Source organism: Cydia pomonella, chromosome 14 (assembly GCF_033807575.1).
Source record: "Cydia pomonella isolate Wapato2018A chromosome 14, ilCydPomo1, whole genome shotgun sequence".
In the NCBI taxonomy this organism is placed as follows: domain Eukaryota; kingdom Metazoa; phylum Arthropoda; class Insecta; order Lepidoptera; family Tortricidae; genus Cydia; species Cydia pomonella.
Window position 1 is genome coordinate 11,003,791 of NC_084716.1, and position 21,776 is coordinate 11,025,566.

The following is a 21,776-nucleotide window of genomic DNA, read 5'->3' on the forward strand; positions in this document are numbered from 1 at the left end:
ATAATGCTCTGTACGATGCAGTAGGTGCGGTTTACTCGCCTGCCGTCTAAGATGCCGAAAAACTTCAATGAATGCAAATGTTCATAGAACGCCAAAGTCTCTTTTGATGCCCGTGCACCATTAATATGCCGCCGAGTATCACTCTAGAGGTACTGTTATTTGATTGATGATATAACCCTCTGTACGATGCAGTGGGTGTAGTTTACTCGCCTACCGTCTAAGATGCCGAAAAACTTCAATGAATGTAAATGTCCATAGAAAGCCTAAGTTTCTTATTTGTGCACTTGCACCATTAATATGCCGCCGAGTATCACTCTAGATATAGTGTTATTTGATACATAGTATAATGTTCTGTACGATAGAGTGGGTGTAGTTTACTCGCCTGCCGTCTAAGATGCAAAAATTCTTCAATGAATGCAAATGTTCATAGAAAGCCAAAGTCTCTCTGATGCCCGTGCATCATGAATATGCTGCCGAGTATCACTCTAGAAATAAAATTATTTGATCGATAATTTAATGCTCTGTACGACGCAGTGAGTGCGGTTTACTCGCCTGCCGTCTAAGATGCAAATTTTCTTCAATTAATGCAAATGTTCATAGAAACCCAAAGTCTCTTTTGATGCCCGTACACCATTAATATGCCGCCGAGTATCACTCTAGAAATATAGTTATTTGATAGAAAACATCATGCTCTGTATGATTCAGTGGGTGTAGTTTACTCGCCTGCCGTCTAAGATGCCGAAAAACTTCAATGAATGGAAAAGTTCTTAGAAAGCCTAAGTTTCCTTTTTATGCCCGTGCACCATTAATATGCCGCCGAGTATCACTCTAGAGATAAAGGTTTTTGATAGAAAATATAATGCTCTGTACGATGCAGTAGGTGCGGTTTACTCGCCTGCCGTCTAAGATGCCGAATATCTTCAATGAATGCAAATGTTCATAGAAAGCCTAAGTTTCTTTTTTATGCCCGTGCACCATTAATATGCCGCCGAATATCACTCTAGAGATACAGTTATTTGATAGAAAATATAATGTTCTGTACGATGCAGTGGGTGCGGTTTACTCGCCTGCCGTCTAAGATGCCGAAAAACTTCAATGAATGCAAATGTTCATAGAAAGCCTAAGTTTCTTATTTGTGCACTTGCACCATTAATATGCCGCCGAGTATCACTCTAGATATAGTGTTATTTGATACATAGTATAATGTTCTGTCCGATAGAGTGGGTGTAGTTTACTCGCCTGCCGTCTAAGATGCAAAAATTCTTCAATGAATGCAAATGTTCATAGAAAGCCAAAGTCTCTGTTGTATATGTTGGGTAACCTAATAATAACCCATAGGTGGGTAGCTAGGTATTCTTTGTCTCAGAATAAATGGTGCGCGTTCAATACGTCTTTTATTTATCAGTGGCGAACGAGGTAAAAATAATTAAAAAAAGACAGTGTCATAGTGAAACAGCAAGTTTAAAACAATGTCAGTGGGAAAGTTACGTGAATTTGATATGAAAAGTGGCAATTGGACTGCATATTGCGAGCGAGTGGAGATGTACTTCGTGGCGAACAAGGTGGACGATACCGTTAAGCTGGCCACGTTGATTGCGGGCATGGGAGATGAGGCCTACGAGTTATTATCAACCTTGGCGAGTCCGAAGAAGCCCTCAGAATTAACTTACGTGGACGCCGTCGACTTACTTAAAAAACATCTGCAACCTAAACCTTCTATTTTGGCCGAACGATATAAATTCCGGCAGCGACGGCAAATGGAGGGCGAACTAGTAGCGGATTACGTGGCAGAACTTAAAAAGTTATCTTTACATTGTGACTTTAAAACGACTTTAGAAGACAATTTACGTGACCAGCTAGTGTGCGGCATAAGAAGTGAAAATACGCGGCAACGACTTTTCGCGGAGGACGATAAAATAACCTACGGCAAGGCGGTGAAACTAGCGTGCACTTTGGAGGCGGCCGAACGGGATGCCAGCGCAGTAGACCAAAACCCGAGCACCCACATCGATGTGAACAAAATAAATATAATGTTTAAATGCATGGCTTGTGGTGATACTCAACATAAAACGGAAAACTGTAAGTTCCGAAATTATGATTGTAGTTTTTGTAAAAGGGTCGGTCACTTGCGGAGGATGTGTCCAGAAAATCATGTAACGGGTCAAGAGCCGAATCTGAGACGACGAAATGAAATGGGGGAGGATCCCATGCGCGCGTCACGCGGGGCGAGCGTGAGCGGCGACAGACGGCGCGGGCGCGGCGGCCGCGGACGAGGCGGCGCGCGCGGGCGCAGGGCTACTGGTGCCTACTGGATGCAGGAGCCAGTCGACGAGATGACCATTTCGGAGTAGTCGGGAGTGACTGTTGTTGATGGTGATGATGATGGCGGTTACGATGATGAAGAACCTATGTACCAGATGTCCTTGGCAAACTATAAACCGGTGTGTATGTCACTTTTAGTACAGAATAGGCCCTTTCAGATGGAGGTTGATACGGGATCAGCTCTGTCTTGTATTAATGGAGATACCTATAGGCGATGTTTTAATGATTTACCTATAAAACCTTGTCGCATAAACGTTAGGTTTTATGACAAGTCTGTAGTAATACTTCTGGGATATTTAGAGGTGAAAGTAAGTCACAATAATATTACAAAAGTATTTGATCTGTATGTTTTAAAAGGCGCGGATAACACTAATTTACTCGGTCGACAGTGGCTATTCGAGCTAGATATTACAATTCCCAAAGTAAATTCAACACCTGTATTACATAATAAAGAAACGGACAAAAGTGTAATGATAAACGACCTTATTTCCAGGCATGAATCACTGTTCGATGGCACGCTGGGCCGGTATAACGGCCCGCCGGTGCGGCTAAGCGTGCGCGAGGGCGCTGAGCCGATTTTCTGTCGCGCGCGACCTTTGCCCTATGCAATGCGAGCGCGCGTAGATGCTGAGCTGGATGCCATGCTGCGCGCCGGCGTTATCGAGCCCGTAGACCGCTCCGACTGGGCCACTCCTCTGGTAATAGCGAGCAAAGCGGATGGCGGTATACGTATATGTGCGGACTACAAGGTAACTCTTAACCGAGTTTTACAGGTCGACAGATATCCGGTTCCAAAATTAGATGATTTGTTTAGTGGGTTGAGTAATAATAAATATTTCACTAAACTAGATTTATCTCAGGCGTACAACCAATTGGTTTTAGATGAAGATTCCCGGGCTTACACGGTTATTAACACCCATCGCGGACTTTTCAAATATAATCGCTTAGTTTTTGGTTTAGCGTCAAGTCCGGGTATTTTCCAAAAGTTTATGGTTAATTTATTAAGGGACATTCCGGACGTAGTGGTATTTTTTGATGATATTTTGATAAAGAGTAGGGATTTGGATAGTCATGTCAAAGCTATTGAACAGGTTTTTACGGTATTACAAGCTAGTGGGTTAAAATTGAAAAAGAAAAAGTGTGATTTCTTATCAAGGCAGGTAGAATATTTAGGGTTCATTGTTGATGAAAACGGCGTGAGAGTTAACCCTGATAAAATTAAACCAATAGTAAATATGCCGCATCCGACGAATACCACAGAACTAAAATCATTTTTAGGAATGGTCAACTTTTATGGCAAATTCGTAAAGAATTTGTCAGGGTACCTTGGTCCTTTGTATGAGTTACTCAAAAAGGGTAGGCATTTTATATGGGGTAAAATACAGAACGATGCTTTCGAGTACGTCAAAAAGTTACTGTGTAGCACGGAAGTGCTAGCGCACTACGACATGACACGCACCACGGTGGTGACTTGTGACGCATCCGCGCGTGGCCTTGGGGCCATACTGGCTCAACGTTTGCCCGGTGGGGGGGAGCACGTCGTCGCGTACGCATCGCGCGCACTCACCGCGCATGAAAAACATTATAGCCAGATTCATAAAGAAGCACTTTCCATTATTTACGCAGTGGATAAATTTCATCAGTACTTATACGGAAGGAAATTTATTTTGCGTACTGACCACAAGCCTCTGGTGAGCATTTTCGGGCCTAACACCGGCGTACCCGTGACGGCAGCGAGTAGGTTACAAAGGTGGGCAATTAAATTATCAGCGTACGATTTTGTCATTGAGTATGTACGTACGGATAAAAATACGGCCGATGTTCTATCGCGATTAATTAAAACGCATAGGGAGGAAGCGGTTGCCGGGGAGGAGGAACTGCCCGAGCAGACTTATTTGCATTTTGCAACGGATTCGTTGCTTTTAGATTATAAGGTCTTAAAACGAGAAACTAGTAAAGATCCCATTTTAAGTCGTGTTTTGGCTTATTTGTCTGACGGCTGGCCGTCGGACATAGAAATTAATGAACTCAAACCGTATTTTAATAGGCGGGATGAATTATATTGCGAGCTTGGATGTATTCTATGGGGTCGTCGCGTCGTAATCCCATCGTCCTGCAGGGAACGGGTTATACGCGAATTGCACGAGGCGCACATGGGGATAGTAAAAACAAAGGCATTAGCTAGGAGTTATGTGTGGTGGCCGGGCGTAGACGAGGCTGTCGAAGCGCGGTGTCGTGCGTGCGCGGTGTGCGCCAGCGTAGCCGACGCACCGGCCGGACACGTGCCGTGCGCGTGGCCTTGGCCGGACCGTCCTTGGGCAAGACTTCATATCGACTTCATGTCGATTGCGGGTCTGACTTATATGATCACCGTAGACGCTTGCTCGAAATGGATAGAAGCCACAAAAATGAAAACCACCACCGCGCATTCGGTAGTGGCGGTATTACGTGATATGTGGGCACGATTTGGGCTTCCAAAGCAGTTAGTTAGTGATAACGGGCCGCCATATACTAGTTCTGAATTCGAAGCATTTCTGAAGCGAAATGGTATCGAGCACGTCTTTTCATCCCCATACCACCCAGCTTCCAACGGAGCCGCGGAGAATGCCGTAAAAATTTGTAAACGAGTCATTAAAAAGGCTCAAAAACAGAAAATTGACGTAGATGTAGCATTGAACAGGTTTTTGTTAACTTATAGGAATACGGAACATTACACGACAGGTGAGAGTCCAGCAAAAATTTTACAAGGACGTAATTTGCGTATGCGGCTCGATCAAATAAAACCGGAACGTGCCGCGCGCGTCGGTGAGCACCAGGCGCAGACGGAGTCGCGGGCGCGCGGCTCGCGGCGCCAGCTGAGCCCGGGAGACCCGGTGTGGTACCGCGACTACCGTTCTAACGATAAATGGCTCGCGGGACAAGTTTCTGAGAAATTAGGCAGTACAGACTATACAATTAAATCTAATGTTGGAACCGGAATACATAGGCACATAGACCAGTTAAGACGTAGGGTGTCCGAAGTGACTGCAAGTATACGTACACCGCCTGATCCCGCGACACGTCGTTCCAGTAGCTCGTTTGTGTTGCCTGGGGAGGGGCCCGAGCTAGAGGTAGATAGCAGCGAGGGCCCGATGACGCCGCGCCCGGGGCCGTCAACCAGCTCGGAGGCGCAAACGCCAGTAGCTCCAGGGCCGGTGGAGTCTACCCGGGCCGGGGTGCCAGAGAACAGTGTTCATGCTAAGGGTGCAGCAGGGAATGTAGGAATCACAGGAGCACCATTACCTAATGTACCAACCGTCGTGCAATCTAAAAGAGTTGTGAAACCTCCCGTTAGATTCGGTTTTGAAGAGTAGTTTTGACTTACCTATTTATATATTAATTGGGTACAGTCTACCCAAGTTAAATTAGCCTTGTATAACTTTTTCTTAAATTTGTCTTAAATTAAGTTTAAATTAAGAAAATAGTTGTCACTGTAACTTACCCATACTTACTACTTATATTGTTATAGACATAAACAATATGTTACCTAGTTGATAAGATGTTCAAATGTTCTCGTTGTAACCAGTATCAGATTAAGTGAACTAAGTTTCACATGATTGGGCCTTGTCTAGTTGAAACAAGGTTCCATTTTGTGTAACCGAAGTGAAAGTTAATTCACTATTCTCTTTATTCGTAATTATATTTAAGTAGTTAAATAATCTACCATATATTGTATGAGTGTATGGCTAGTAATAAAGGTGGAGGTGTTGTATATGTTGGGTAACCTAATAATAACCCATAGGTGGGTAGCTAGGTATTCTTTGTCTCAGAATAAATGGTGCGCGTTCAATACGTCTTTTATTTATCAGTCTCTTTGATGCCCGTGCATCATGAATATGCCGCCGAGTATCACTCTAGAAATAAAATTATTTGATCGATAATTTAATGCTCTGTACGATGCAGTGGGTGCGGTTTACTCGCCTGCCGTCTAAGATGCAAATTTTCTTCAATGAATGCAAATGTTCATAGAAACCCAAAGTCTCTTTTGATGCCCGTGCAAAATGAATATGCCGCCGAGTATCACTCTATAAATATAGTTATTTGATAGAAAATATAATGCTCTGTACGATACAGTGCGTGCGGTTTACTCGCCTGCCGTCTAAGATGCCGAAAAACTTCAATGAATGCAAATGTTCATAGAAATCCAAAGTCTCTTTTGATGCCCGTGCACCATTAATATGCCGCCGAGTATCACTCTAGAGGTACTGTTATTTGATTGATGATATAACGCTCTGTACGATGCAGTGGGTGTAGTTTACTCGCCTGCCGTCTAAGATGCCGAAAAACTTCAATGAATGCAAATGTTCATAGAAAGCCTAAGTTTCTTATTTGTGCACTTGCACCATTAATATGCCGCCGAGTATCACTCTAGATATAGTGTTATTTGATACATAGTATAATGTTCTGTACGATAGAGTGGGTGTAGTTTACTCGCCTGCCGTCTAAGATGCAAAAATTCTTCAGTGAATGCAAATGTTCATAGAAAGCCGAAGTCTCTTTTGATGTTCATGCAGCATTAATATGCCGCCGAGTATCACTCTAGAAATATAGTTATTTGATAGAAAATATAATGCTCTGTAGGATTCAGTGGGTGTAGTTTACTCGCCTGCCGTCTAAGATGCAAAAATTCTTCAATGAATGCAAATGTTCATAGAAAGCCAAAGTCTCTTTTGATGCACGTGCACCATTAATATGCCGCCGAGTATCACTCTAGAGATACTGTTATTTGATTGATGATATAACGCTCTGTACGATGCAGTGGGTGTAGTTTACTCACCTGCCGTCTAAGATGCAAATTTTCTTCAATGAATGCAAATGTTCATAGAAACCCAAAGTCTCTTTTGATGCCCGTACACCATTAATATGCCGCCGAGTATCACTCTAGAAATATAGTTATTTGATAGAAAATATCATGCTCTGTATGATTCAGTGGGTGTAGTTTACTCGCCTGCCGTCTAAGGTGCCGAAAAACTTCAATGAATGGAAAAGTTCTTAGAAAGCCTAAGTTTCTTTTTTATGCCCGTGCACCATTAATATGCCGCCGAGTATCACTCTAGAGATAAAGTTATTTGATAGAAAATATAATGCTCTGTACGATGCAGTAGGTGCGGTTTACTCGCCTGTCGTCTAAGATGCCGAATAACTTCAATGAATGCAAATGTTCATAGAAAGCCTAAGTTTCTTTTTTATGCCCGTGCACCATTAATATGCCGCCGAGTATCACTCTAGAGATACAGTTATTTGATAGAAAATATAATGTTCTGTACGATGCAGTGGGTGCGGTTTATTCGCCTGCCGTCTAAGATGCCGAAAAACTTCAATGAATGCAAATGTTCATAGAACGCCAAAGTCTCTTTTGATGCCCGTGCACCATTAATATGCCGCCGAGTATCACTCTAGAGGTACTGTTATTTGATTGATGATATAACGCTCTGTACGAGGCAGTGGGTGTAGTTTACTCGCCTGCCGTCTAAGATGCCGAAAAACTTCAATGAATGTAAATGTCCATAGAAAGCCTAAGTTTCTTATTTGTGCACTTGCACCATTAATATGCCGCCGAGTATCACTCTAGATATAGTCTTATTTGATACATAGTATAATGTTCTGTACGATGGAGTGGGTGTAGTTTACTCGCCTGCCGTCTAAGATGCAAAAATTCTTCAATGAATGCAAATGTTCATAGAAAGCCAAAGTCTCTTTGATGCCCGTGCATCATGAATATGCCGCCGAGTATCACTCTAGAAATAAAATTATTTGATCGATAATTTAATGCTCTGTACGATGCAGTGGGTGCGGTTTACTCGCCTGCCGTCTAAGATGCAAATTTTCTTCAATGAATGCAAATGTTCATAGAAACCCAAAGTCTCTTTTGATGCCCGTGCACCATGAATATGCCGCCGAGTATCACTCTATAAATATAGTTATTTGATAGAAAATATAATGCTCTGTACGATACAGTGCGTGCGGTTTACTCGCCTGCCGTCTAAGATGCCTAAAAACTTCAATAAATGCAAATGTTCATAGAAAGCCAAAGTCTCTTTTGATGCCCGTGCACCATTAATATGCCGCCGAGTATCACTCTAGAGGTACTGTTATTTGATTGATGATATAACGCTCTGTACGATGCAGTGGGTGTAGTTTACTCGCCTGCCGTCTAAGATGCCGAAAAACTTCAATGAATGCAAATGTTCATAGAAAGCCTAAGTTTCTTATTTGTGCACTTGCACCATTAATATGCCGCCGAGTATCACTCTAGATATAGTGTTATTTGATACATAGTATAATGTTCTGTACGATAGAGTGGGTGTAGTTTACTCGCCTGCCGTCTAAGATGCAAAAATTCTTCAGTGAATGCAAATGTTCATAGAAAGCCGAAGTCTCTTTTGATGTTCATGCAGCATTAATATGCCGCCGAGTATCACTCTAGAAATATAGTTATTTGATAGAAAATATAATGCTCTGTAGGATTCAGTGGGTGTAGTTTACTCGCCTGCCGTCTAAGATGCAAAAATTCTTCAATGAATGCAAATGTTCATAGAAAGCCAAAGTCTCTTTTGATGCACGTGCAACATTAATATGCCGCCGAGTATCACTCTAGAGATACTGTTATTTGATTGATGATATAACGCTCTGTACGATGCAGTGGGTGTAGTTTACTCGCCTGCCGTCTAAGATGCAAATTTTCTTCAATGAATGCAAATGTTCATAGAAACCCAAAGTCTCTTTTGATGCCCGTACACCATTAATATGCCGCCGAGTATCACTCTAGAAATATAGTTATTTGATAGAAAATATCATGCTCTGTATGATTCAGTGGGTGTAGTTTACTCGCCTGCCGTCTAAGATGCCGAAAAACTTCAATGAATGGAAAAGTTCTTAGAAAGCCTAAGTTTCTTTTTTATGCCCGTGCATCATTAATATGCCGCCGAGTATCACTCTAGAGATAAAGTTATTTGATAGAAAATATAATGCTCTGTACGATGCAGTAGGTGCGGTTTACTCGCCTGCCGTCTAAGATGCCGAATAACTTCAATAAATGCAAATGTTCATAGAAAGCCTAAGTTTATTTTTTATGCCCGTGCACCATTAATATGCCGCCGAGTATCACTCTAGAGGTACTGTTATTTGATAGAAAATATAATGTTCTGTACGATGCAGTGGGTGCGGTTTACTCGCCTGCCGTCTAAGATGCCGAAAAACTTCAATGAATGCAAATGTTCATAGAACGCCAAAGTCTCTTTTGATGCCCGTGCACCATTAATATGCCGCCGAGTATCACTCTAGAGGTACTGTTATTTGATTGATGATATAACGCTCTGTACGAGGCAGTGGGTGTAGTTTACTCGCCTGCCGTCTAAGATGCCGAAAAACTTCAATGAATGTAAATGTCCATAGAAAGCCTAAGTTTCTTATTTGTGCACTTGCACCATTAATATGCCGCCGAGTATCACTCTAGATATAGTCTTATTTGATACATAGTATAATGTTCTGTACGATAGAGTGGGTGTAGTTTACTCGCCTGCCGTCTAAGATGCAAAAATTCTTCAATGAATGCAAATGTTCATAGAAAGCCAAAGTCTCTTTGATGCCCGTGCATCATGAATATGCCGCCGAGTATCACTCTAGAGATAAAGTTATTTGATAGAAAATATAATGCTCTGTACGATGCAGTAGGTGCGGTTTACTCGCCTGCCGTCTAAGATGCCGAAAAACTTCAATGAATGCAAATGTTCATAGAACGCCAAAGTCTCTTTTGATGCCCGTGCACCATTAATATGCCGCCGAGTATCACTCTAGAGGTACTGTTATTTGATTGATGATATAACGCTCTGTACGATGCAGTGGGTGTAGTTTACTCGCCTGCCGTCTAAGATGCCGAAAAACTTCAATGAATGCAAATGTTCATAGAAAGCCTAAGTTTCTTATTTGTGCACTTGCACCATTAATATGCCGCCGAGTATCACTCTAGATATAGTGTTATTTATTACATAGTATAATGTTCTGTACGATAGAGTGGGTGTAGTTTACTCGCCTGCCGTCTAAGATGCAAAAATTCTTCAGTGAATGCAAATGTTCATAGAAAGCCAAAGTCTCTTTTGATGTTCATGCAGCATTAATATGCCGCCGAGTATCACTCTAGAAATATAGTTATTTGATAGAAAATATAATGCTCTGTAGGATTCAGTGGGTGTAGTTTACTCGCCTGCCGTCTAAGATGCAAAAATTCTTCAATTAATGCAAATGTTCATAGAAAGCCAAAGTCTCTTTTGATGCACGTGTACCATTAATATGCCGCCGAGTATCACTCTAGAGATACTGTTATTTGATTCATGATATAACGCTCTGTACGATGCAGTGGGTGTAGTTTACTCGCCTGCCGTCTAAGATGCCGAAAAACTTCAATGAATGCAAATGTTCATAGAAAGCCTAAGTTTCTTATTTGTGCACTTGCACCATTAATATGCCGCCGAGTATCACTCTAGATATAGTGCTATTTGATACATAGTATAATGTTTTGTACGATAGAGTGGGTGTAGTTTACTCGCCTGCCGTCTAAGATACACAAATTCTTCAATGAATGCAAATGTTCATAGAAAGCCAAAGTCTCTTTTGATGCCCATGCAGCATTAATATGCCGCCGAGTATCACTCTAGAGATAAAGTTATTTGATAGAAAATATAATGCTCTGTACGATGCAGTAGGTGCGGTTTACTCGCCTGCCGTCTAAGATGCCGAAAAACTTCAATGAATGCAAATGTTCATAGAACGCCAAAGTCTCTTTTGATGCCCGTGCACCATTAATATGCCGCCGAGTATCACTCTAGAGGTACTGTTATTTGATTGATGATATAACGCTCTGTACGATGCAGTGGGTGTAGTTTACTCGCCTGCCGTCTAAGATGCCGAAAAACTTCAATGAATGCAAATGTTCATAGAAAGCCTAAGTTTCTTATTTGTGCACTTGCACCATTAATATGCCGCCGAGTATCACTCTAGATTTATGCTATTTGATACATAGTATAATGTTCTGTACGATAGAGTGGGTGTAGTTTACTCGCCTGCCGTCTAAGATACAAAAATTCTTCAATGAATGCAAATGTTTATAGAAAGGCAAAGTCTCTTTTGATGCCCATGCAGCATTAATATGCCGCCGAGTATCACTCTAGAAATATATTTATTTGATAGAAAATTTAATGCTCTGTAGGATTCAGTGGGTGTAATGTACTCGCCTGCCGTCTAAGATGCAACAATTCTTCAATGAATGCAAATGTTCAAAGAAAGCCAAAGTCTCTTTTGATGCCCATGCAGCATTAATATGCCGCCGAGTATCACTCTAGAGATAAAGTTATTTGATAGAAAATATAATGCTCTGTACGATGCAGTTGGTGCGGTTTACTCGCCTGCCGTCTAAGATGCCGAAAAACTTCAATGAATGCAAATGTTCATAGAACGCCAAAGTCTCTTTTGATGCCCGTGCACCATTAATATGCCGCCGAGTATCACTCTAGAGGTACTGTTATTTGATTGATGATATAACGCTCTGTACGATGCAGTGGGTGTAGTTTACTCGCCTGCCGTCTAAGATGCCGAAAAACTTCAATGAATGCAAATGTTCATAGAAAGCCAAAGTCTCTCTGATGCCCGTGCATCATGAATATGCCGCCGAGTATCACTCTTGAGATAAAGTTATTTGATAGAAAATATAATGCTTTGTACGATACAGTGCGTGCGGTTTACTCGCCTCCCGTCTAAGATGCAAAAATTCTTCAATGAATGCAAATGTTCATAGAAAGCCAAAGTCTCTCTGATGCCCGTGCATCATGAATATGCCGCCGAGTATCACTCTAGAAATAAAATTATTTGATCGATAATTTAATGCTCTGTACGATGCAGTGGGTGCGGTTTACTCGCCTGCCGTCTAAGATGCAAATTTTCTTCAATGAATGCAAATGTTCATAGAAACCCAAAGTCTCTTTTGATGCCCGTGCACCATGAATATGCCGCCGAGTATCACTCTAGAAATATAGTTATTTGATAGAAAATATAATGCTCTGTAGGATTCAGTGGGTGTAGTTTACTCGCCTGCCGTCTAAGATGCAAAAATTCTTCAATGAATGCAAATGTTCATAGAAAGCCAAAGTCTCTTTTGATGTCCATGCAGCATTAATATGCCGCCGAGTATCACTCTTGAGATAAAGTTATTTGATAAAAAATATAATGCTCTGTACGATACAGTGCGTACGGTTTACTCGCCTGCCGTCTAAGATGCCGAAAAACTTCAATGAATGCAAATGTTCATAGAAAGCCAAAGTCTCTTTTGATGCCCGTGCACCATTAATATGCCGCCGAGTATCACTCTAGAGATACTGTTATTTGATTGATGATATAACGCTCTGTACGATGCAGTGGGTGTAGTTTACTCGCCTGCCGTCTAAGATGCCGAAAAACTTCAATGAATGCAAATGTTCATAGAAAGCCTAAGTTTCTTATTTGTGCACTTGCACCATTAATATGCCGCCGAGTATCACTCTAGATATAGTGTTATTTGATACATAGTATAATGGTCTGTACGATAGAGTGGGTGTAGTTTACTCGCCTGCCGTCTAAGATGCAAAAATTCTTCAGTGAATGCAAATGTTCATAGAAAGCCGAAGTCTCTTTTGATGTTCATGCAGCATTAATATGCCGCCGAGTATCACTCTAGAAATATAGTTATTTGATAGAAAATATAATGCTCTGTAGGATTCAGTGGGTGTAGTTTACTCGCCTGCCGTCTAAGATGCAAAAATTCTTCAATGAATGCAAATGTTCATAGAAAGTGTAGGGGCCGTTAGCCCTTACACTTGCTTGATGCGACTGGTAGCGCTGGTGGCTGAGGTAGAATAATACACTGAAGGTTGGATGGTTACTGAACGATTTATTGAGGAAAACCAGGGTTTATATAGTGGCTGTCTACGTGCATGGCATTTAGGTGACATTTAACAATATTAAATATAATTATAATTTCTTAGATGATTCATACCCTTGACATTTCTATTGTGCGTTAATTAATCTATTTTCTTAATGTCACATGACGTATGCATCACGTAGGGCTTACGCTATAGTTTATCGCAACGTAAGCATGTACAGTAATGAGACTGTACATACTGGCAACCCCAAAAGGAAGTTAAGGATACCCGAGATAGGATCTAAGTTACAATGGCTTAACCAATTAAAGGCTACATGGATAATATTACATTAAACAATCTGGATAGTGCTACATTAACCTAACCTAAAGGTCACATAGCTAAAGTTACAATAGTATTTATAATCTTAGATTTCCTACTTATAATTACAAAATGTTTTGTTAATATGTAATGTGCATTCGAGTTTTAATCTTATATTCTACAGGTAGGTGTGAGATTTGACAATGTTTCTCTTAGATAATAATGCTTGTCAGCTATTATATCACTATCACTTAGTAAGGATGATGGAGATCCCCCTTTTTTGGGATTCTGTTAGTTTGGTAGGTTATTGTTATTGGTTTCATATTGCATTCTGGGTGGTCTTTATATTTTCATTATTATTTTAATGGCAGATTAACCACAGTACGGTTTTTGGCATCATGGAGTCCGTGGCAACCCTTGTGCATGTTCGCTCGCGCAGTGTCGCGTTTGCCGAGCGCCACGGGTTGCAGTTCCTTTACTCGCGGGTGCGCTATGACCATCCTCGTTATGGGATGGTATATCAATCTTGTATGATAACTCCCGAGGGCCATCCCTTTATCACTCTCCAAACTCCTGCATTGGAGCTTGGGGAGAGATTTTTTGGAGAACTGTCCTTCACGGCCCCGGATGTCCTTTACGGTGCGGAGTTTGAATTGTCGCCCAGCCAGTTGTTCTGGTTCGTCATTTGGGCCCCGCTTGACCTTGACTGGTTGTGGGGCTTTTTGGACGTGCGTGAACTTGGGGGCGATTAATTCAAATTCTTGCCAATTCTAGTGTGTGTGTGTGTGTGTGTGTGTGCGTGCGCTACTGCTACGTTCTTTGGATAGGTAAGTTGTAATATTTAATAGTGTTGACCATTAAATCTAAATTAATCGAGGTTGAATCCCACATTGCCGCTGGTGGGGAGGTGTTCGCTGGGGCTGCTTGTCGATTCTGCTCTGACTTGTGGTTGGCGCCTCTCCCTTGGTGTCGGCCGAAGCTCGATATCCTCGTAGTGCGGTTCCACTGCTTGCCTTGAGCATTGCTTGCGCTTCCTTAGTGCGCACAAGTTGGGATAGCACCTTCCCACCCTCCAAAAAATGGCAGCGGAGACAGCTGCGGCCAGCAAAAGGTAGCATATGGTATATTGATGAATGTCGTGGGTAGTGAGAGCTGTAGGAAGGTTTTGTTCCTTATCCCTTGCGTAATTTAATTTTTTCTCGATTTCCTTGATGTCCGCGTCATTGTTTGCCGTATAGTATAGATGCGGTATGTTATGGTAGGTTAGATTTGCAATCTTATTAATTGATGACGTTACTGATGGCACGTTGATATAGTAGTCCATCTTCACTTTGCTGTTGTAGTGATTTAACGAGTGAATAGTTAAATATTTAGATTGTAGTACACAACCTTGTGTTAGAGTGACTATTCCGGATGACGTCATAGTGTGTGACGTCACGTCTTCGTCACAAATGGCTCGTAATGAGCAGGTCTTGCAACATATAGCAAGCCAAGTGTTCGGTGAGTGTAACTCGATCCAGGCGTCCTTGCATGACGTGTGCGTTATGTCACACGGTGTGCTCGTTCGATGACCTATTAGTTTTGCTTCGCATGGGATATTTTCATGGAGAAGGCTAAACACTGGTACGTTTTTGTTGCATATAAAGTTGTCGAGCTTTAGTTGGACGCATTGTTGAAGGTCCTCTTCCCTAAAGGATATGTAGAATAACTAAGAAATAAATAAGAAATAACTGTCCGTTACTCGAGCTTTAACATATAGTAGTTTATATAGGTCCTTGATGTCTTCTCGTATGTTGCTAACAGGTAACGATATAGTTCTGGGCAGTTTGCCCGCGATAATGTTCATTTGATCGATTAGGTTAACCGGCGTGACTAAGTGGACGTCGATATGGCCCTTATAGACGTCCGTCAATGTGTTGAAGAGCATTTCTTGCATGTTTTTCATATTGTTGATAAGTAAATATGCCGACAAAGCTGCGGAGTTAAAATAGCTGGTAGCCATGGCGATTTCTACTGCTGACTCAACCTTGGCTAGGTTTATATTCGTTTGGTTCATAAATGTTTCTATAACGTTAAACTGTTGTAGAATGTTGACTTCATTTTTCTTTAAAATCTTGTTTTCTAGCTCAACGATGGATGTTTGGTTTTTTATGAGTTGAAGTAAGTAGTTTTCATTGGTATGTATTGCTTCTATGTCGGTTTCGTATTTTTCAGCAAATCGTTGATCCAAGATTCCGAATAGACTGTTAGTTATGTATCCAACCCCATCGACAAGTCCTCTTTTCTTTCTGTCAGTTAGATGTTTGTGAGGGGTAAGCAATATAGCGTTGTAGTACTGGAGGAGGTCTATCTCGTGGTATAGTTGGTTGAGTGTAGTTTTGCAGTATCTGGGGTCTGTCTTCTGACACCAGTTTTCCACTCCGTGCAGGTAAATTTCAATGCGACGAACTCCTTCCCAGTAGTTAGTTAGGTTGTAATACATAAGTAGTGTCCATTCATCATGGATCACTTGTACCTTGCCGATTGTGTCGTAGTATATGGGCCGTTCGGGTTCAATGTTTATAATATGTGCTGAGCTCGGCATGCTGCCGGAGGCGTGTGACCCTGATATAAGTGTGCATATGCTTATGAGGGTTGTAAATAGTGTTAGAAAACACTGTCTGCTGCCTTTAATTTTTCTAAGGTGTCTTGTAGGTTTCTCCATATCATTTTCTTCAGGTTTATCTGGTTTTTGCGATGCCTTGTTATTGGGTTCATTGTTTGGTTCTATTGGTAGGAGCGAAAGCTTGACAATGGGACGCTTCAAAGTCCCATTTTTAGTTTTTATAGTTGTTACACGAGTTAGACCATCTGGGCCCGGGTGGACGTCTATGACGCGGCCAAGGGCCCATTTTGCAGGCGGTAAGTTGTCCTCCTTGACAAGGACTATGTCGCCCTTTTCAATGTTTTTGGTAGGGTTGTTCCATTTGCTTCGATGTTGGAGTTGAGTTAGGTAATCATAAGACCAAGCCTTCCAGAATCGCTGTGCCATATGTTCAATAAGTTGCCATCTTCGACGCAGATCGATGTTTTGGGTGAGATTGTGATCCGAGTGCGGCAGTGACAGGGTCGCGGATCCGGTTAAAAAATGACCCGGTGTTAGGCAGTTGTAATATTCGTCGGGGTCCTCCGTGAGGGGACAAAGCGGCCTTGAGTTTAAGCACGCTTCGATCTTCGTCAGTAACGTGATAAATTCTTCAAAAGTTAGTTTTTGTTCCCCGAGTACTCTTCTTAGGTGGTATTTTAGTGATTTCACCGCGGCTTCCCAAATTCCGCCTCCACTAGGCCATGCAGGAGCATTAAAGTGCCATTCCACTTCCAGTTTTCCAATTTCATTGAAAAAGTTTGAGTTGGTTAGCGTTTGCTTGAACTGGTCGAATTCTCGGCGCATAATCTTCGAGGAGCCAATAAAGTTTGTGCCGCAGTCAGAATAAACATGTTTAGGTGTGCCACGGCGTGCACATAATCGCTCAAAAGCGGCGAGAAATGTTTCGGCGCTCATGTCCGAAGTAAGTTCTATGTGTACAGCCTTTGTGGCCAAACACACGAAGATGACTATGTATCCCTTCGATGTCTTGACACCTCGTCCCTTATTAATTTTGACTTCTACGCTTCCCGTAAAATCTACGCCAGTATGCGTAAATGGCCTTGATGGGATAGTTCTCTGCGGGGGTAAATCTGCCATTAGTTGGTAGGTGCTTGACGGCTTGAATCGGTGGCAACGCACGCAGTGTTGCAATTGATGTTTTACCGCCCGGTTTCCACCGATGATCCAGTAACGCTGTCTTATGAAGTTAAGGGTTACGCGAGCTCCGCCGTGCAATGTTGCCATGTGCCCGTGGTGAATAACGAGATGAGTCATGCGGCCCTTTCTGGGTAAGATGACTGGGTTTTTCATTCCATAGGGCAAGTTGGAGTTGTTTAATCGTCCACCAACCCGAATCAACCCTTTTTCATCTAGGTAAGGCTTCAGTTTGTACATGCAGCTTTGTTTTACTATAGGCTTATTTTTGGCCAATAGTTTGTATTCGCTATCAAATGCGTCTCTTTGTGCGCATATGGTTAAATATTCATTTGCAGCGAGCAGTTCATTTGTAGTTATGTAGTTGGTTTCAGGTTTCTGTTTACGCCGCAAGGTTGTTGTGAATCGCATTATCCACGCGGTGATTCGTATGGCTCGTGATAAGGAACTGCATTTGTTAAGTAGGTCATACATGAAGTTATTGTTTTGATTTGTAGTTAGGGTTGTCTCTTCGTTTTCCGCTAGCCCGATGTTAGTAGTGAAATGGCAAGTTGAGGTTTGAAATTCGTTTTCCAGATTAGTTTCGGGAAGTGACGGACCGTGCCACCAGAGGGTGAGATTCACCAGTTTGCTTGGGTACACGCCTCGTGAAGCGCAGTCACTTGGATTATCCTCAGATTTGATGTAATTCCACTTGTCTGCTGGTATTATTTGTGTGACCTTTACTACTCGGTTGGCCACGTATTTTTCCCATCGTGACTCGTCCCCCTGTAGCCATGCGAGGGTTACTTGGGAGTCGCAAAATGCTCGTATAGTTACATCGTAGTCTTTGTAGGCTTCCAATACCTTCTTCATGAGTTGGGCTAGTAGTAGGGTTCCACATAATTCTAATTTTGGTAGAGTAGTTTTTTGCGATATGGGGGCAACCCTAGTTTTCGCTGCTAGTAGAGTTGTTCGCGGCTTCCCGTTGTCATCCTTAACGCGAGTGTAAATGACGCAGGCAAACGCTTTCTCACTTGCGTCAGAGAACCCTAAAAGTTCGATTTGCTTTGATGTTCCGCCGATCCATCTGTTTAGGTTAACCTTGTTTAGTAGTTGTAGTTCCGTTTTAAGTTTTATCCAATCTTCTTGGATTTGATGAGGCAGAATTTGATCCCATGAAATATTACTGGTCCAAACCCTTTGGAATATTAGTTTTGCCGTTACGGTGACAGGACTATACCAGCCTAATGGGTCATATAGGCGTGATATTTCAGACAGTAGAGTCCGTTTAGTTAAGTTTGACGCTGTGTCGTTTTGTAGTTCCCAGCTGAGTAGGAACGTGTCCGAGCTTGGGTTCCAGCCAAGTCCTAACGTTTTCATAGATTCTTCATGTTTGAAGTCGTATATTTGTGTTGAAATTTGATCTTTGGTTAGATCCTCCAGCAAAGTTGGGTCGTTAGCTGACCATTTTCGTAAGTTCATACCTCCACCTTTGAGTAGGCTTATTAGTGAGCTCTGTAGTTCTTTTGCTTCTTCGATTGAGTTGCGACCGCTGATGAGGTCGTCAACGTAGAATTCGTTCTTTAGTGTTTCGGCAGCTTCGGGATGTTTGTGACCATCGTCAATGGCCAACTGCTTGAGTGTTCTTGTTGCTAACCAACCTGCACATTTTTGGCCGTAGGTTACTGTACAGAGTTGGTATTCCTGAAGTTTTTCAGAAGGCGAGTTTCGCCATATTATCTTCTGAAGATGTTGTTGGTCCTCAGAGATCCATATGCATCTGTACATCATTTGGACATCAGCGCAAAAGGCGTATTTGTAGGACCTCCATTTTAGTATCAGGGCTTGAATGTCCCTTTGTAGGTTAGGACCCTTTTCTTGGAGGCTATTTAAGCTATAGCCGCTGCTGGTTTTTTGTGATGCATTATAAACAACCCTTAACTTTGTGGTGGATGCTTTTGCCCTCAACACCCCATGATGCGGAAGGTAACAGTCTTGTGCTGAGGATGAATTTGAAGGCTTCATGTGCTGCAGATCGGAATATTCTTTCATAAATTCCCGATACATTTGGGCTAGTTTTGGTTGCCTTTGCAGTTTGCGTTCTAGTTGTAGAAACTGAGAGATCGCTATTTGTTTTGAATTTCCCAGCTTTTTTTCGTATTTTGCGCTTAGTGGCATTTTCACAATGTATTTTCCATCGGGGCCCCGCTTAACAGTTTGCTGGTAGTAATCTTCACATTTATCGTCCGTAGACCTATCCGCGTCGTTTTGCGAGATGTCTTCATTTTCCCAAAATTTGGTAAGTTCATCCATGTTAGTTAAGGCTGCGTGGCAGCTGGGTGAGGTGGGAGTTGTCAGGCTTCCACTGATAATCCAACCTAGCTGGGTTTGTTGGGCAATTGGAGCCCTTTTACCAGCTTTTATTAGCCCGGTCATGAGGGCGTCAGCGTAAACGTGGGCCCCGAGTAGCAGGTCTATGGGGCGCGACACGTCGAAGTCAGGGTCCGCTAGTTTTAAGTTTTGTATGTGCGGCCAGTCTGCTTTCTTGAATGTGGAGTTAGGTAAGTTCCTAGTTATTTTGCGGACGATAAATGCTTTTGTTTGAAATGTATAATCGGAATGCAAGGACTTGCCCTTAAGCTCTGCTTTTCCTTTGCAGGTTAAGGTCCCGATTCCAGTTATAGTCCCATTTAGCTTCTTCCTGGGTAGGTTTAGTAATTGTGCGGCATTTTCAGTTATGAGATTTAGCTGAGAGCCTTGATCTAGTAATGCGCGTAGTGTTGTAAATGTCCCGTTGCTTGCTTGAAGTTGAAGCTGAACCGTAGTTAGCAGGACTTCTACCTCATTTGTTGCTATATGATGGCTCGTTGGTTGTTGAGTGGAAGTTGATGGCTTTGGCCCGAATTGAAATTTTGTATATTTAGAAGTTATTTGTTTCTTCATGTTATTATTGTGCAATAATGAATGATGTTTCATGTTACATTCTTTGCACGTATTTTGAGATCTGCATTCCCTGTCCCCGTGATCGGACAAACAGTTTTTGCAGACCTTTAGTTTCGCAACCATGTTGTTGCGTTGCGGTATATCCAGGTCAACAAACTTCTGACATTGTCTCAGCGAGTGCCCCCCTTCGCAAAGTGGACATTGACCGTGTGTTGCATGGTATGTTTTGAAGTTATTCTTGAAATAGTTAAAGTTATTGTAGTTAGGCTTCTTGGTTTGATATTCCTTACTAAAGGGTTTCACGGATGCTTGCTTCTGTTGGGTGATGACATCCTTTTTAGCGCGTTTCATGGTTTCATAAGCCATGAATTTGCTCTCTAGAAAGTAGAGAAAGTCATGTAACACCGGAACTTCCCTGTGGTCTTGGAGGTCCCGTACGTAGTCGCTGTGTGTGGATGCGTCCAATTTCAAAGTCATCAAATGAACGATAATAGGATCCCACGTTGTGGTATCTAAGCCGATATTTGTTAGTCCACTTAAGCATTCGGTTTCGGTTTGGTAGTGTTCGGTGGGTATAAAGCTCTATCCGGCTATATCCGCTATATCCGGTTCGAAGGACCATAAAATGTAGGGGCCGTTAGCCCTTACACTTGCTTGATGCGACTGGTAGCGCTGGTGGCTGAGGTAGAATAATACACTGAAGGTTGGATGGTTACTGAACGATTTATTGAGGAAAACCAGGGTTTATATAGTGGCTGTCTACGTGCATGGCATTTAGGTGACATTTAACAATATTAAATATAATTATAATTTCTTAGATGATTCATACCCTTGACATTTCTATTGTGCGTTAATTAATCTATTTTCTTAATGTCACATGACGTATGCATCACGTAGGGCTTACGCTATAGTTTATCGCAACGTAAGCATGTACAGTAATGAGACTGTACAGAAAGCCAAAGTCTCTTTTGATGCCCGTGCACCATTAATATGCCGCCGAGTATCACTCTAGAGATACTGTTATTTGATTGATGATATAACGCTCTGTACGATGCAGTGGGTGTAGTTTACTCGCCTGCCGTCTAAGATGCAAATTTTCTTCAATGAATGCAAATGTTCATAGAAACCCAAAGTCTCTTTTGATGCCCGTACACCATTAATATGCCGCCGAGTATCACTCTAGAAATATAGTTATTTGATAGAAAATATCATGCTCTGTATGATTCAGTGGGTGTAGTTTACTCGCCTGCCGTCTAAGATGCCGAAAAACTTCAATGAATGGAAAAGTTCTTAGAAAGCCTAAGTTTCTTTTTTATGCCCGTGCACCATTAATATGCCGCCGAGTATCACTCTAGAGATAAAGTTATTTGATAGAAAATATAATGCTCTGTACGATGCAGTAGGTGCGGTTTACTCGCCTGCCGTCTAAGATGCCGAATAACTTCAATGAATGCAAATGTTCATAGAAAGCCTAAGTTTCTTTTTTATGCCCGTGCACCATT

The 21,776-nt window shown here is 42.1% G+C and overlaps 2 protein-coding genes across 6 annotated transcripts in view; both read left to right on the forward strand.

Moving 5' to 3' along the window:
* Positions 1–21,776, forward strand: part of LOC133524927 (uncharacterized) — a 146,120-nt gene that overhangs the window by 18,745 nt on the left and 105,599 nt on the right. The window lies entirely within an intron of this gene.
* Positions 1,306–4,885, forward strand: LOC133524941 (uncharacterized). Its single transcript, XM_061861104.1, has one exon. It carries the CDS (start codon positions 1,470–1,472, stop codon positions 2,349–2,351), a length of 882 nt encoding a protein of 293 aa, XP_061717088.1. The 5' UTR covers positions 1,306–1,469; the 3' UTR covers positions 2,352–4,885.

Bases quoted from the DNA above. Each gene is read 5' to 3' on its own strand.
- LOC133524941 (XM_061861104.1), top strand. From the start codon at position 1,470: ATGTCAGTGGGAAAGTTACGTGAATTTGATATGAAAAGTGGCAATTGG.